The sequence below is a fragment of the Mchenga conophoros genome, linkage group LG22 (assembly GCF_057382185.1).
Source record: "Mchenga conophoros isolate Kocher_MC1m ecotype Shallow Benthic linkage group LG22, M_conophoros_male_GT1.1, whole genome shotgun sequence".
Lineage (NCBI taxonomy): Eukaryota > Metazoa > Chordata > Actinopteri > Cichliformes > Cichlidae > Mchenga > Mchenga conophoros.
In genome coordinates, this window is record NC_140546.1 from 13,531,925 (window position 1) to 13,545,892 (window position 13,968).

General features: G+C 40.8%; 1 protein-coding gene across 2 annotated transcripts; it reads left to right on the forward strand.

The window, feature by feature from the left end:
- The first annotated feature begins 1,803 nt into the window (after positions 1 to 1,803).
- csnk2b (casein kinase 2, beta polypeptide) lies at positions 1,804 to 11,308 on the forward strand. 2 transcript variants are annotated; one of them, XM_085262405.1, is made up of 7 exons: positions 1,804 to 1,958; positions 2,608 to 2,689; positions 4,037 to 4,139; positions 4,748 to 4,863; positions 6,431 to 6,506; positions 6,919 to 7,108; positions 9,136 to 11,308. In XM_085262405.1, the coding sequence occupies exons 2-7, from the start codon at positions 2,618 to 2,620 to the stop codon at positions 9,224 to 9,226; spliced, it is 648 nt and encodes a 215-aa protein (XP_085118531.1). In that variant the 5' UTR covers positions 1,804 to 1,958; positions 2,608 to 2,617; the 3' UTR covers positions 9,227 to 11,308. The 2 variants fall into 2 exon arrangements, with proteins under 2 accessions (XP_085118531.1, XP_085118530.1); XM_085262404.1 differs by lacking the exon at positions 1,804 to 1,958 and adding an exon at positions 2,055 to 2,133.
- Positions 11,309 to 13,968: the final 2,660 nt, after the last annotated feature.

Sequence of the window (13,968 nt, forward strand, 5' to 3'; positions counted from 1 at the left end):
CTTCATCCCTCCTTAACTCTTAATGTTGATGTGCGCATTATTGTATGTACCCATGTTAAAAACAAAAGTGTATTCCAGATAAAAGAGAGAAAAAATTACTCAAGATTGTATTATGTTTCCAGCATTACTGAGGTACCTGGAGTGGGTCAGACTTTTTTTTTTTTTTTGTTTTTTTTAGCATTTATGGTTTTATTAATGGAACCGTAATATACACACATGTATGTATATTGGTATGTATCTAAGTTTTTGTCTACCCCAACTTACATTCCCACAAACAAATGTTGCCATTTTTAGTTCAAGGGAGCAATGTACAAGCAGAGAAGTGTCTTATTATAATAAAGTTATACAGAGAAGGCAAAGTTAAATAAACTACTTTTGATTTAATGGAAACATTTAAGTTGTGCGTCTGTTTCTTTGATGATAAAATTGTTCTCTGCCTGCTTGTGTGGTAGAAGAAAGATTGTATTGATGGTGGTGGTGCTTGTGTGTGACATGTATGTGTTGTTACAGTGTTAGATGTTCATGTTGAGTTTCTGATCGTGAGGTCTGCGTATGTGAAAGCAATCCCTGAGAGAAAACCTCAGGCTCCACCACAGGAGTACACAGAGCTGCTTTCAATTACACAAGATGTGCCACGGAGCGTCTCAGAAGCATGTCCTCCACATCGCTAAAAGCGGCGTTGGGTCCATTTTTAGCTCATCCGGCCGCAGTTCGCAGGAGTCTCTGCTCCTCCTGGAGGATTTTAGTGAAATGAGAATATTTTGTCCTGAACTTTCGTTTATCTTTTAGTGGACGGAGCAAAAGCGACCGATTTGTTTCCGCAGTCAGACTATTCTAAATACGTGTCCAATTGTTTTTTTGTTTTGATTTATTTATTTATTTATTTATTTATTTTTTGGGGGGGGGTTCTATTCATGGTATAGTCATGGTTCTGTATGATGTCAGAGAGAGCCTCAGCTTTCCACAGCTCTGGCTCAGAGTACAAAAGTCACACCTTCATGCTGTTTAAAATTTCTGCTTATGAGGGGCAACCAATCAGGATGAACTCACAGGCTACACTAAGGCCCAGCATAAAATAAGCTGAAGGTCAGGACAGTAGCTCCACTTTAATTAAATTTAATAACTGTACATGAACGGCTCTTGTTGAGATAAATGTACAAGGTGCAGGTTACTTGTACTTTTATCTCGACATGAGATTATTTTTGATGGTGGTTAATGAATGATTTGAAAGAACAATCATCTGAAGTTGAAGCTTTTTTTCTTTTTTCCTTTTTCTTTATATTTACTATGATTCAATCTCACTTTTAAGCCATAATACAAACAATGGTTATCCAGAAGAAAACATTTATTTGTAAATTTTAATTGTGCTTTCTTTAAAATTTCTAGGTCCAAGTTTCATGACAAACATTTTAATGTTTAGTCATTACTTCATTGGGAGTCACAATAAGTTCAGAAATGAGTACGTACATGAGAGAGACCGATCATGTTGGTGGGGTGTGGAGACAAAGAGAGGAAATGCTGAGATGGTTTGGACATATGCAGGAGGAGCATATATGAATTGCTGGACATTATATCCAGCAATTCATGGATATAATGTCAAAGGAGAATTCTAGGGATAGGGATGAGAATAATATGGAAGTTGATGTATTCATTAGTAGATGGTTATCAGAAAAAAAACTTTGAACGGGCCATATTTTATATACTTTTATAAATTATTATAGAGAGACAGGATGGAAAAGAGGGCTAACAAACAGCTTTTTCACGAACATGCAGTACCGGGACTGAACAGTGAGCGGCAGCACCGATAAGTCTTGAACCTTCCGACGGCAGACCGGAGGAAGAGGAAGAGCGTAACCTACGGGGTGAACTGGGAGGTGGTGTCCATCTTATTTACACCCGTGAGATTGCTAAATTGTTGATCTGTTGATTTCTTCGGGATTGTTAAAGCTGAAAGCCGGGTAAGTTAGCATTGTTACGCATATCAGTCCGTTGAGCCGTTTGAGCGCAGAGGCAGAAGAGCCACGGCAGACCCCCGCTCCGGGGCCTGAAGTCGTACCAGGCGCCATATTGACGCTCTTCTGGTTTTAGCTTAGCATGCTAGCGTTACCCGGCACGCAGGACTACAGCATACATGTAAGGCCGGATTTAGCCCATTGTTTTGTTATTCATTAGACGTGTTTTTGACAGAAAATCTGCGCTAAATGTGATAAAGCAAACTTTAAAAGTTACCCTAACGACAGGGAGAAGGTAATACCTGTTAGCTGGCTTAGCCTTTACAGATCTTGAGCAGCGACTGTTACTGATATACTTTTATGATCTTTTCACAAGAAAAGGTTAATAAATGACTAACAAACAATCCAGTTGGGCGAAAGTATCGGTTAAATCTGTTATTTAGTGAGTGAACGTTTAGTGTTGCATTCATAGCGTTATCGAAAAAACAAGAAATGGCCCATTATTTTCCAGGGGTTAGCATCAATGCTAATCAGGTGCTCACACCAGATGAACAGCTTCTTTTTGTGCCGCGTTAAACCAGACCTAGCTACTGTAATATGAAGCTGTTGAATGTTGGCTTTTTCCCCACTCATAATTTACTGTTTCGTTTTTCAGGTCTTCAGAGATGAGCAGTTCAGAAGAGGTTTCATGGATCTCCTGGTTCTGTGGGCTGCGGGGGAATGAGTTTTTCTGTGAGGTGAGGAACCAAGGCGGACATATTTTTACAACACATGAGTGTCGGGGTTATTTGTGATATAAGGCCATGCATGGTTTGGAGACAGAGAAGTGGCAGAGTAGCAGTTGCTAAGATTATCACGAAAAAGAGCAAGGATGGACAGGGATAGAAATTAGCTAGTGCACATGCCCTGTATTTTACCCTTATGTTATTTATCTTCTACCAATATTCCACTGTATAAATACCCACCACCTTTATATTTATGAATACCCAGTAATTCTATCTTCTAAACTATGCTCTAATGTTTTATTTCTTATTTTGTCTGTACTTTTTGGGGTTGTTTGTATTCTGTTATATATACGGTAGCCTTTTATCTTATATCTTATGTTTTAACCTCGTTGTGAAGCACTTTGGTGTGCCTTCGGTTTTAAATGTGCTACATCAGGGAGGGCTCAGATTGAGTGGTGTGGGAACAAAGTGAGACAGGTGATGCTGAGATGGTTTAGACATGTGCGGAGGAGGGATAGTGGATATGCTGGACAAAGGATGTTGAAGATGTAGCTGGCAGGCAGGAGGAAAAGAGGAAGACCACAGAGCAAGTTCATGGATGTTTTGAAGGAGGACATGCAGAGGGATGGTGTGAATGAGGAAGATGTTAGGGATAGGATGAGATGCAGACTGATGATTCACCTAAAGAAAGCAGCCAGAATGAGAAAATGAAATAACATTTCTGTTACCAAAAGAGGAAAAATTCAGATTTCTTTAGAGTAAAGTGATGGAGACCTTCAAAAAAACTCCTGCTTATCAAATTTATTTCAGCTACCTGGTGTACAGTTGGGTTTTCTCCCAGCAGTTTCTAAACTGGAGAAAGGCAACATCCTACGTGTGCATTTCTGGACTTAGAGTACACATCTTGTGTGTAGATGTGTAATAATTCAAATATTTTGTGCAGAAATGCTAAAATGTGTAAAAACAAAAAACTATGAAAAAGTTAAAAATATCAATAACACAGTAATAGTAATAAATTAGCAAAAAATGTCTGGGTCAGTCACTGTAAGGGTTAAACAGTTCATACTCCTGTCTTGATGGATCCTCAATCACCCAGGTAAGGAAATCCCAGAAAGTGATTTCTGTTCATGAGGTGCGTTGTCAGTTGGAGAAATGTTTTATCACACATCCAGCTTCGTGAAGAAATCGGAGGATCTGTTTCAAACCGAACAAGTCATTTTGAGGATTGTTAAAATATTTTTCCTGCTGAAAACGCTACGATCAGATGAACAGAATCAACTTTCAGGGAGTTCTGTTCCTACAGCTACTTGATTCCTCATGGATTGAAATGAGTCTGATTTGTGGTTTCTCCAACGACAGGTGGATGAAGACTACATCCAGGACAAATTCAACCTAACTGGGCTCAATGAGCAGGTTCCACACTACCGCCAGGCTCTAGACATGATCCTGGACCTTGAGCCAGGTCTGTATGTTGCATTCCTGACTCATTGTTCTCAGTTTTAAGTAAATAAGGTATGTCAGTGTTTGCTTATGTGACACATTTGCCAAAAAAGCAAAAGATCCCCAGTTTGATCCCGGAAGGAGACACAAACCCCTCTGGGGTTGTATCACCAATCTGGCCTAAAAATCTGCCAAACAAAACATGAGGAGCTGCCTGCTGTGGCGAGTGGAAAGTCGCTTTATTGTTTGTTGTCTGTATGCAGAAGTATTACTGTTTATCACCTCCCATCTGCAGCAGACATCAGGAAGTAAGACTAAAAGAGCTGCGAGTGTTTCATGTCTGTGACATCTCCTGAGCTTTTAATGTGTTCCTTCTGTCATTAACAAATAATGAGAGGGGACATTTGATCTCGGCTTTCTTTTGATTTGAGGTGCTTTGTGCAGGTTTCCTCTCTCTTTTCAAACTTGCTCAGAACATCTTTGTTTCATGCTCTTTTATTGCTGGAGCACCTTTAGAAAACCATAATGTGTCCCAGTCTCTCTGTTTTATTCCCAGCGTTTCCTTTTCCTCTGATAAATTTATGTTTTTTCCAAAAGCGTGAGTAGTTTCCCTGTTTCTGATTTCTTTAGATGAGGAGCTTGAGGACAATCCCAACCAGAGCGACCTGATTGAGCAGGCTGCTGAGATGCTGTACGGCCTCATCCATGCACGCTACATCCTCACTAACCGAGGCATTGCACAGATGGTAGGTGCCAAAAATCCACCAGTTCTGTCTCTACATGTTGTTTGAGTCAGATTTTACTCCACTCGTAATGGAGTAAAGTGTTGTTGAGATGTGAATGTCTCATACGTGGTAATCAGGATAGTTGTACTTAAATTATAATCTTGTGTGTGTGTGTGGGGGGGGGGGGGGGTTGGGAGAACAGCTCTCACAGCTCTCACAGCTATAAAGTCCTGACTGAAATAATGTCCAGTGTGGCAGCAGAGGGTGGGTTCATCCCTCAGAGGAAGATAAAAGTGGACATGAAAAGCTGTCTGTCTGAGGGAACGGCATAAAATGCAAAATCTTTCAGCTTCACTGCTTTTTACTGCTGAAAACAAATCATTCATCTGCTTCCTATGGTGCTGATAGAAAAAGTAAAGACCGTGTTTTCTTTATTCTTTTCCTCCTCCACACTGTCATAACGGCGTATTTTTTCCTGTTTATTAGTCATTATCGTCTACTTTATGTAGGAAAAACGATTAAATGTGTTCAAAATGCAAAATGACAGTATTACACTTTTACGACCATGTTCAACAAACTGACAACAACAACATGTGCATAGGAAAACAAAACACAAAATTTGCACAGCTCTCCTGTGCAAAGTTCACATGGTTTCATGCTACACCAGTGTGAGAACAGCAATACTGCTAGTCCAGTGTGTTAACTTCCTAGTAGAGGCCGTTGTGCTCCATGCAGACAGGTCCTTGTGGTGCAGATGCATCTAAAGCAGACTGTTTCCTGCTGTGGGCTACATGTGAAAAAGCACAACTGTGGAAAATGTTCCAGCCTGATTCTCTGGAAATCATCAAGATGTTTATGTGGAAAAACTGCTTTATTAAAGTTTATCATGTGCACATTTTGCCTGAACAGTTGTCAGTAGTTCCTGGAGGGTTCTGACTCTAACTGGGTGAAATTCATTGTAAAGGAGGTGTGATTGGCACGATTCCCTGTAGTTTTCCATGTTTGTGTGTAAATATTTACTGAACTGTAAGAAAAAGTGTGAAGCCAAATAGAGGTGGAGAAGGTTCGCGTTTTAAGGTAAAAGTTTTTTTATTTTTGAAACATATAGAATAAAGTGCAGCTTTTACTTTAAAGGCAACCCTTCTCCTTCTCCAGTTTGCGTCACAATTTTCACTGTTTCCGTACAGCTCGAACTGCAGCAGCACGCTTGATGTTTTTCTTTAGTGACAGATTTGCGTCTCTGGGACTTGATCAATCATTTTCCCTACAATTGCCATCAGCTAACCACAAAAGGTCGGAGAATACAAATTTTTCCACTCACGATCGGTCTCTAGTTTCTGTGACGAAGCCTGACTCACTTGATCCTGTAATGCAACGCATCCAAAATGGCAAACAAGAGTCCATTCAATATTGTCTGCTTGCTTTTTTTTAATCTTTAGCACAGTCACCCATTAATTTCAGTCATATTAAAATTTCCTCAGGTTCAAATGTTGTTTTCCACACAGCAGGATATGAATTAACCCAGGATTGTGGAGCTACCTTCTGTTCATATATTAACTCTTTATTGGGCTCATTTCTGCTTGCTCAGCTGGAGAAGTATCAGCAGGGAGACTTTGGCTACTGCCCCCGGGTCTATTGTGAGAATCAGCCTATGCTTCCTATTGGTGAGTAAACTGATGTGAATGCCCTCATGCATGCGTTAAACAGTTACCCAAGGATTACCACAAGGTGGCAGACAGCTTTCACGAGTGACTAAAAGTTTGCTCTTCCCTGCCTTGCATGTCTCTCCTCGATGCAGCGAAGTTAGTCAGGAACTCTTCATGGGTGTGATATTTAGTTTTGGGGAAATTTGTTTTTGTTTGCTTGTTTGTTTTTAAATCTGTGATTAAAAGGCACAGCAGCTGTATCTGGCTGGCTGTGCCAATCAGTACAAAACAAATGCTATTTGTTTTTATTGAATCTAGATTTTCCTGCAGGTGAGGATAACTTTGATCCACAAGGGATTGTTTGCCAATTATCTCGGGTGTCTTGATCTCATACTTAAATGGGTTTCTTCCTCTTCCACACTTCTCACAGGCCTGTCAGACATCCCAGGAGAGGCCATGGTGAAGCTGTACTGCCCCAAATGTATGGATGTCTACACACCCAAGTCCTCCAGGCATCACCACACAGATGGAGCTTATTTTGGCACCGGGTTCCCCCACATGCTGTTCATGGTTCATCCCGAGTACAGGCCCAAGAGGCCTGCCAACCAGTTTGTTCCAAGGTTAGCGTTGATATTCAGCTGTAAAGATTCCGAGCACTAAATCCACCTCCTGCTGATGTTCATAGGCAGATTTGTTGTAAATTTGTAACTGATTATTTTGATTTTGTTTTCATTTTAGTTCTGCTTTTTCTTAGTTTCCATAGTGATATTGGCTTAGCTTCTTTCACTTTTTAGTGTTTTAAATACATGCTTTATTATTATTATTTTAATTTTAATTTTAAAGTGTCAGGGCCCAAAATATGTGAAGTTCAGAACTGCACAATAATATGGCTTAATATAAACACTAGAGATGCCCCCATTGCAGTTTTCTCTGACAATTCAGATTTTCCTCAGTGTGAGCAGCTGATTAAGATTTTCTTTCAAAGAACAATAACAGTGCACCAGATTTACTGAACAAAACAAATATCTGTTACTTCTTTCATGTTTATAACATCATCAGATAAGACAGGATCCACCCTTTTTTTTTTTTTTTTTTTCTTCATAATTTTTTCAGTAACTGCTTTGATTCTTTGCTCATACTGAGGCTCGTACTGAGCCTGCTGCCTTGTGTCTCTCATTAGCTTTAGCTTTAGCTGTTTTTCTGTCGTTGGCTCATTAGGTTTGTTGTTCCAACTGTTTTCTTTGGTTTGATTTCCCTCATGGTTTACATTACCAAGCTTTTGCCTTCACTCACTTCCATGCTAACAACATATTATCTAGCTCTGACTATTTGCCTGTGCGTGCATAAAACACAGCAGCTCGTTATCGGTCGTATGGGATGCCGTCCCAGATGGACAACACTGGAAATGTATGTTCCTGTTTGTTTCCATAGAAAGAGTGGGTGTGGTTAATGCCGAAAAGGTTTAGTCTCTCTGTGTTTGTGAATACCTGCTGCATCTCTTGGTAGATTAGCAGCAGATTAGCGTGGTTGTCCACTAATCCTGTGCCTGCCCTTGGAGACCATTGTCTGCATGCTGTACTGTTTACCGTAACCAGGGTGCAGTGTTAAGAAGAATATGTTGTCCCTTCGGCTGCTGTGGAGACTGCAGCCCGTTTCTATGTTCTCGTGCTGCTTTTTGTGATATTTATTTATATTTACTCTGATGTCATTCTCTTTGCCATTTAAGCCCATTTGTTAATGGTTTAACCTGTTGGACTGTGTGTCTCTGTGTGTTACACAGTCCCATTCCTTTGATGCATAGACAAAGACATATGCAAACAGACACACACACAGCTGGTTATTTGAGCTATGAAGTCAGGCGGTAACTTTGACTTTGACATGTTTGCTTACTCTTCCTATTTGTGTTACGGTCCTCTGCGCTGTGAACGTCACACAGCCTGACTTCAGGGCTCTCATATTGAGTTGTTTTGTTTAAATCCATCAGTTCATCTAACCAGCTAGCCTAGGAGTGTCAAAAATAAGACCTGTGGGACAGAATTGGCCTAGCAAAGATTCCAATCTGGCCCACTGGACAGCTTTAAAACAAGTGCATAGAATTTTACTTTACTGTAGAAATTACTTTTGTTTTTCAAAATTGCATTGCATTAAACATGGCATTATTAAAGTATTTTAAATAAATCTCAGGGATTAAATATTTAAATGTCCATTTAAGTTCAGAGTGGGCTGTATGTGGCCCACAATGTAAAATAAGTTTGACATCCCTGAGCTTGTCCCTAGTGCTCGAAACTGGACATACATTTCATTTGATTTGCCTCCACTGTCACCTTCTGACGTTAGTTCTTGTTCTCCCTGCTGTTGGTCATTAGTCACAAAAATACTCATCAAGTTAATATTTGCACAAGTATAATGTTTGTTTTTATTTTATTTCAAATGTACTTACGTGCACATGCTGACTAGATGGCAACGATTGCACATCCTTTCCTGGATCCTGTGTCAATACGCTGTGATGTCTGTTTGTATTACATAGAACACAGTCAGGGTGGTGTGATGTTTGTCATCAAATGTCAGCGCCGTCTCCCTTTAAAGAAAATGCATGACTGATCAGTCTAAACATTGTCATCATCTTTTTCTTCTTCTTCCTCTTCAGGCTTTATGGGTTCAAGATCCACCCGATGGCCTACCAGCTGCAGCTGCAAGCCGCCTCAAGCTTCAAGAGCCCCGTCAAGGCTATCCGCTAGAGCGCCCAGGACTGAGGGGGGAGAGAGAGAAGCCAGAGAGGAAAGAGTTATTATAGGATGGAGAGGGGTCACCTGCATTTTTCAAAGCTCTTCATGTGCCCCCTCCTCACCCTGAAGAAGACTGTATTATTTTGATTTAGATTAGGGCAAATGAAAAGATCTTTTCTTTTTTTTCTTTTTTTTTCCCTTTGAGTGTGAGCGAGAGAAAAAATGCACAGCCATGATCTTAAAGACAAACACACATTTGGTTTTCAGACGTTCCTTACCAAACTCCTCCGTGCCAAAAACAGAAGGCAAGCTAAGAGGAAGCCGAACATGGCGGGGGGGCGGGGGCTCTGTTCAATCGCATTGTGAGCACAGAGGAGGGAGTTATGTCGTCGGTGGATGACACCAGAGTACGATCAGTGTATTTGTGTATTTGGCACAGTTTGGTAAAGGTGGTGGTAAAACCTTCTGTCATTCGATGCCTCGTCTCCACCGTTAGTCCCACCTAACCCCGATGGAGGCTGGCACTCGCAGAGACAGTTTTATTTCCCCCTCCCTTTTTTGATTTGTAAAATTTGGCCCATCGTTGTTAAATTTGCCTTAAAGTAGAGAGAAACACCCGAGCTGTTTCTGTCCTTTCGAGTGTCTGATTTTTCTCTTTCTTTCCGTGGTTAGAGGAGATGAACTAGAAATAGGTCAAATGAGACAATTTATGAATCGTCAGATAATTGTAACAAGTTGGTGTCTTTTCTCCAGCTGTCTGTGCGTGTGTCAAACAACAACACCCTCCTCTACCCATCACGTCCTGCAGAAGCAGGTTTGTACTGTCACCCACCCCTCCCTCCCGTGTAGCTTCATCTCTGATACAGAAACAGCCGAATATTCTGGATAGTGTGGAAATTTGCTTTCTGGCAGTGATTAGATTAGAAGATCGATATCGCTCATGCTTTTATGGTAAATATGAAGCAAATACTGGCAGACGGTTAGCTTAAACTCAATAAGGAAGCAGGTATCCTGGCTCTGTTCTAGTGGTTACAGATCAGCAACAAAGCTGAGTCTGCTCAGATTATATAAATCCTCATTAAGTGTGCGGTTGTGTGCCAGTTTCAACCCATGTAAAGTCCACTGGAGTTCCAGGTTTTCACCACGACGAGCAGTTTGCACCTTAATAAACAGACGTTACTGTGCGAGCTTAAGTTTGTTTCAATCAGAACAAAAACCAGAAGAATAATGACTAGCAGTGTGAAGTGTGACGTCCAGTGTGCTGATACCAGTGTGTTACTTCAAATGAGCTTATTCAGGCTTTCAAAAGGGTCAAGTAAAAGACAACAGTATTTAGATGGTATATATTTTTCAGTTTGCAGGTAAAGTTTCACGTAATTCCTCTTCAGACTGCTCACCTGTACTGGCATTGAATTATGTTACTCTCATTTCATAAAGTCTGAATAAGCCTCATTAGACACACACACACAACTAAGTCAGTGAACAACGGCGCACTTTTTGAACACATTTTGCCACGAAGAGAGTAGTAATAATGCTAAAGGATGCTTTTTTTTTTTTTTTTTTTCATGCAGAGCTGGTGTATCACAAGGTGCTGATGAGAGGTTTAAAAAGGCCAAATTCTCTTTACATTGTTTAACAAACTAGATGCCCATAGGTGGATTTGTTGCTGCCAAACAGAGCCAAGCTAGGGCTTCGTAGTCTCGGAAGAGCTTAGCTAGTCATCTCCTCCTGTCTGTAGCTTTAGATTTAACATGAACATGAGATATCAGTCTTCTCATCTCAAACTGCCTGGGCCTCAGAAGTTCAGCTCACTCCACCACAGCACAGTCTTTCTTTTCTTGTTTATGTTTGGGCTCGGAGGCAGGTGGCGTCTCCTAAACAGTGGGGGCACACACTCGGCGGCGCTCCCTCCACTCCTGTCTTATGTTGGTATGACTGCGATAGATTTTTGCTTTTGGATTTCATGATACAAGAGAAACGTATTTATGTGTCCAGATTTTAACTAATTGTTTGTCTGTGTTGTTGTATTCTTTCTGCTACTGTGGACGGGTGAGCAGGATTCAGAATTCTCAATAAACTTCTATTTTCTTTTCATATTCTTCTGTCCTCCTTTTTATTATTATTTAGCACCAAAGTTTTCTGGCCACTCAGAGTCAGTAGAGAGTCCTCTTCTTCATCTTTTCATCCACTTAAAGCAGCCAGATGAATTTATAAGATTATGCAGAGTGACTGTAAACTAACTGAATTGTGCTTGATGTTGGAGCTAATGAGGTGTTTTCCCTCAGTGATGGAGGTAGGGCTGGATGTCTTGCTTCTGGGTGTGGTTCTGGTGCCATTTCACATGACTGAACAACAGCTGCAGTGGTCTAACACAAGCAGAAAACAATTATTTCATGGAAAAAGTCATAAGATCTCAGTCATGCTTCTGTGGTTATTCTTAAATTAACTTTTAGGGACATGGAAAAATCGTATTTGGAGTTAGAAGTGAGTAAAACACATCTTTTAGTCTGAAAACATTCAGTATGCACACTCGGGGTAAGTTGAAAAGACACCCAGGACACCGTGATATGGTCGTATTTATGTGTGACTCAGTGTTTTTCCCCTCTGCACAGCAGCCGTCTGGCTAAATCGGTGGCAGAGCTGAGCTGTCTTCATTTGACCATAGCATGTAAGATTTTCCAGAGGAGGTTCCTTCATGACTCAGGATAACCTCAAACCACATCCTGGGACCTGCCCTTCGTCTCCTCCTCCTCTTAGCTCAGCCCAGTGAAAAGGAATCTCCGACTTTGTTTTGAAATACGCTGAGACGTACAGACCCTGGGGGAAAAACAGACTTTTCTGTAACAGTAGTTTGTTTTCCCGGGAGCCAAAAGAAGCCCTGAGACAGTCTCCACAGGAATAATCTGGTTCGTTTAGCTCCTAATACTGTAGTGATGTGAAATATCAAGCCCTTTGCGCTGCCACACCCAGAGACAACATTGCACCATTTTCATCTGAGTTTCTTTTTTTATTTGTTTCATGATGTCACTCCAAAGCAGATCGAGCTGTTAAGAAAAAATGTTCACCGCAAACACTGAGGACACATGCATTTTAACAAAAACAAACAAAACCCCGTCTAAATCTGTGTTACAGATTAAAAATGATCTTCCTTTGTTAGAAGATTCACTCTGGAGCTCCATTGCTTGCTGTACTTTGCAAAAATGTCTTGACACCTTTCAGTCCGTGTACCCTTTTATTTATGTTTTTGGGGGGTTTTTTTGTTTTGTTTTTCGGGGGGAAATTCAAGGCCACTTCAGGCAAGGATTTGTTTTTATTTACATTATATGTCAGTCCTCTATAGCTGGACGCACGTTTAGCTGGGAAAAAACATCAGATTTTTCTTCGTTTGTTTTATTTTCCACATAATTGCTGTTACATTGTCATCTGCACTGTTCAAAACACTCTCAAGACAGTGCACATTACTTATTGGGATTTAAGCCAAGTATGACCACCACCACAAAAGCAGAAGTTTTGGCAGTTTGCTGGTCTGTAGCATCCAGGTGTGTTAACAAAATGCCCCAGTGATTTACCAGGAGTGGACCATTCTCCAGTCAGTTCAGTCAGACTGTGCAATGCTCAGAGAAACCAAGAGCTATATGTCAGACTCTACAGGCCGCAGCTAGCATGTTAAATGGTAAAGTTCATGCTTGCAGAATTAGAAACAAGTATGAATTGTTTTGGCTGGAACATTGTCTCAGACAGCCGAAACCAAAGCAAAGATATTTGGCAATAATGCACAGAGCCACATTTGGAGAAAACGGCACAAAATACCTCATACCAACTGTCTGCCATGGTGGCGATCTAGGCTTGTCTTGGAGCCACAAGCGAAGTCAAGAAGAGTTTTATTGTCGTACCAACAGTATACGCTCAAGTATACAGTGGGACGAAATATCGTTGTCCTGGATCAAATGTGCAAACTGTAAAAATAAAAATTAAAAAATTCAAATATACACATATACGACTATACAGAAATAAGATAAACTAAGTCACCATGAAGTCCTCTGTATAGCAAAGTATTCTTGAGTCAAATGTGAGGCCATCTGCCTGACAGCTAAAGCTTGGATGAAACTGGATCATGTAATGGGACAATGATTCCAAGAACGCCAGAACCCTATTTCAGGAATAGCTTCCTATTTCAGGAAGCTATTCCTGCTTCCTATTTCAGGAAGCAGGAATAGCTTCCTGAAATAGGAAGCAGGGATAGCTTCCTGAAATAGGGTTTGTTGAACATCCTTTCAATCACAGGCCTAGATAATGAGTTCAACATACCCATGTTGTCTTTCACGTGGATTAACTCATCTTATCAGCTCGCTTTGTTAACACAGAGTTCCCCCCTCATGTTCACATGAAAGGGTGACATTGGCAGCCAGTCACAGTTATGGATAAGCATACTGGCAACAGAGGTTAGGAATAGACTGCTAGTGCAGACAAATCAGCAGTGTGAGAGGAAAAGAGAAGTACAAAAAAAAAGTCAAAGCTTGACTATAAAGGACACCTGCAGGCCTGTTTTTTAGGTCTCATTCTGGTTGCAGATGGTGGTGTTTTTGCAGGTATGTGGAAGGTGGAGTTAATGTGTTTAGACTAACTGTTGGAACACATTTAGCAGTCCTCTGTCTGTTATAGTCTGATTCTGGAATTTGTGGATCAGATTTATTTCTCTTGGTAACTGTTTGGCCTCGGGTCCTGATACGTAAGACAAGAGAACTGAGCGAGGG

Bases quoted from the DNA above. Each gene is read 5' to 3' on its own strand.
- csnk2b (XM_085262404.1), top strand. The intron at 2,690-4,036 runs GTGAGGAACCAA...CTCCAACGACAG, and splicing joins GGAATGAGTTTTTCTGTGAG to GTGGATGAAGACTACATCCA. The intron at 4,140-4,747 runs GTCTGTATGTTG...TGATTTCTTTAG, and splicing joins GATCCTGGACCTTGAGCCAG to ATGAGGAGCTTGAGGACAAT.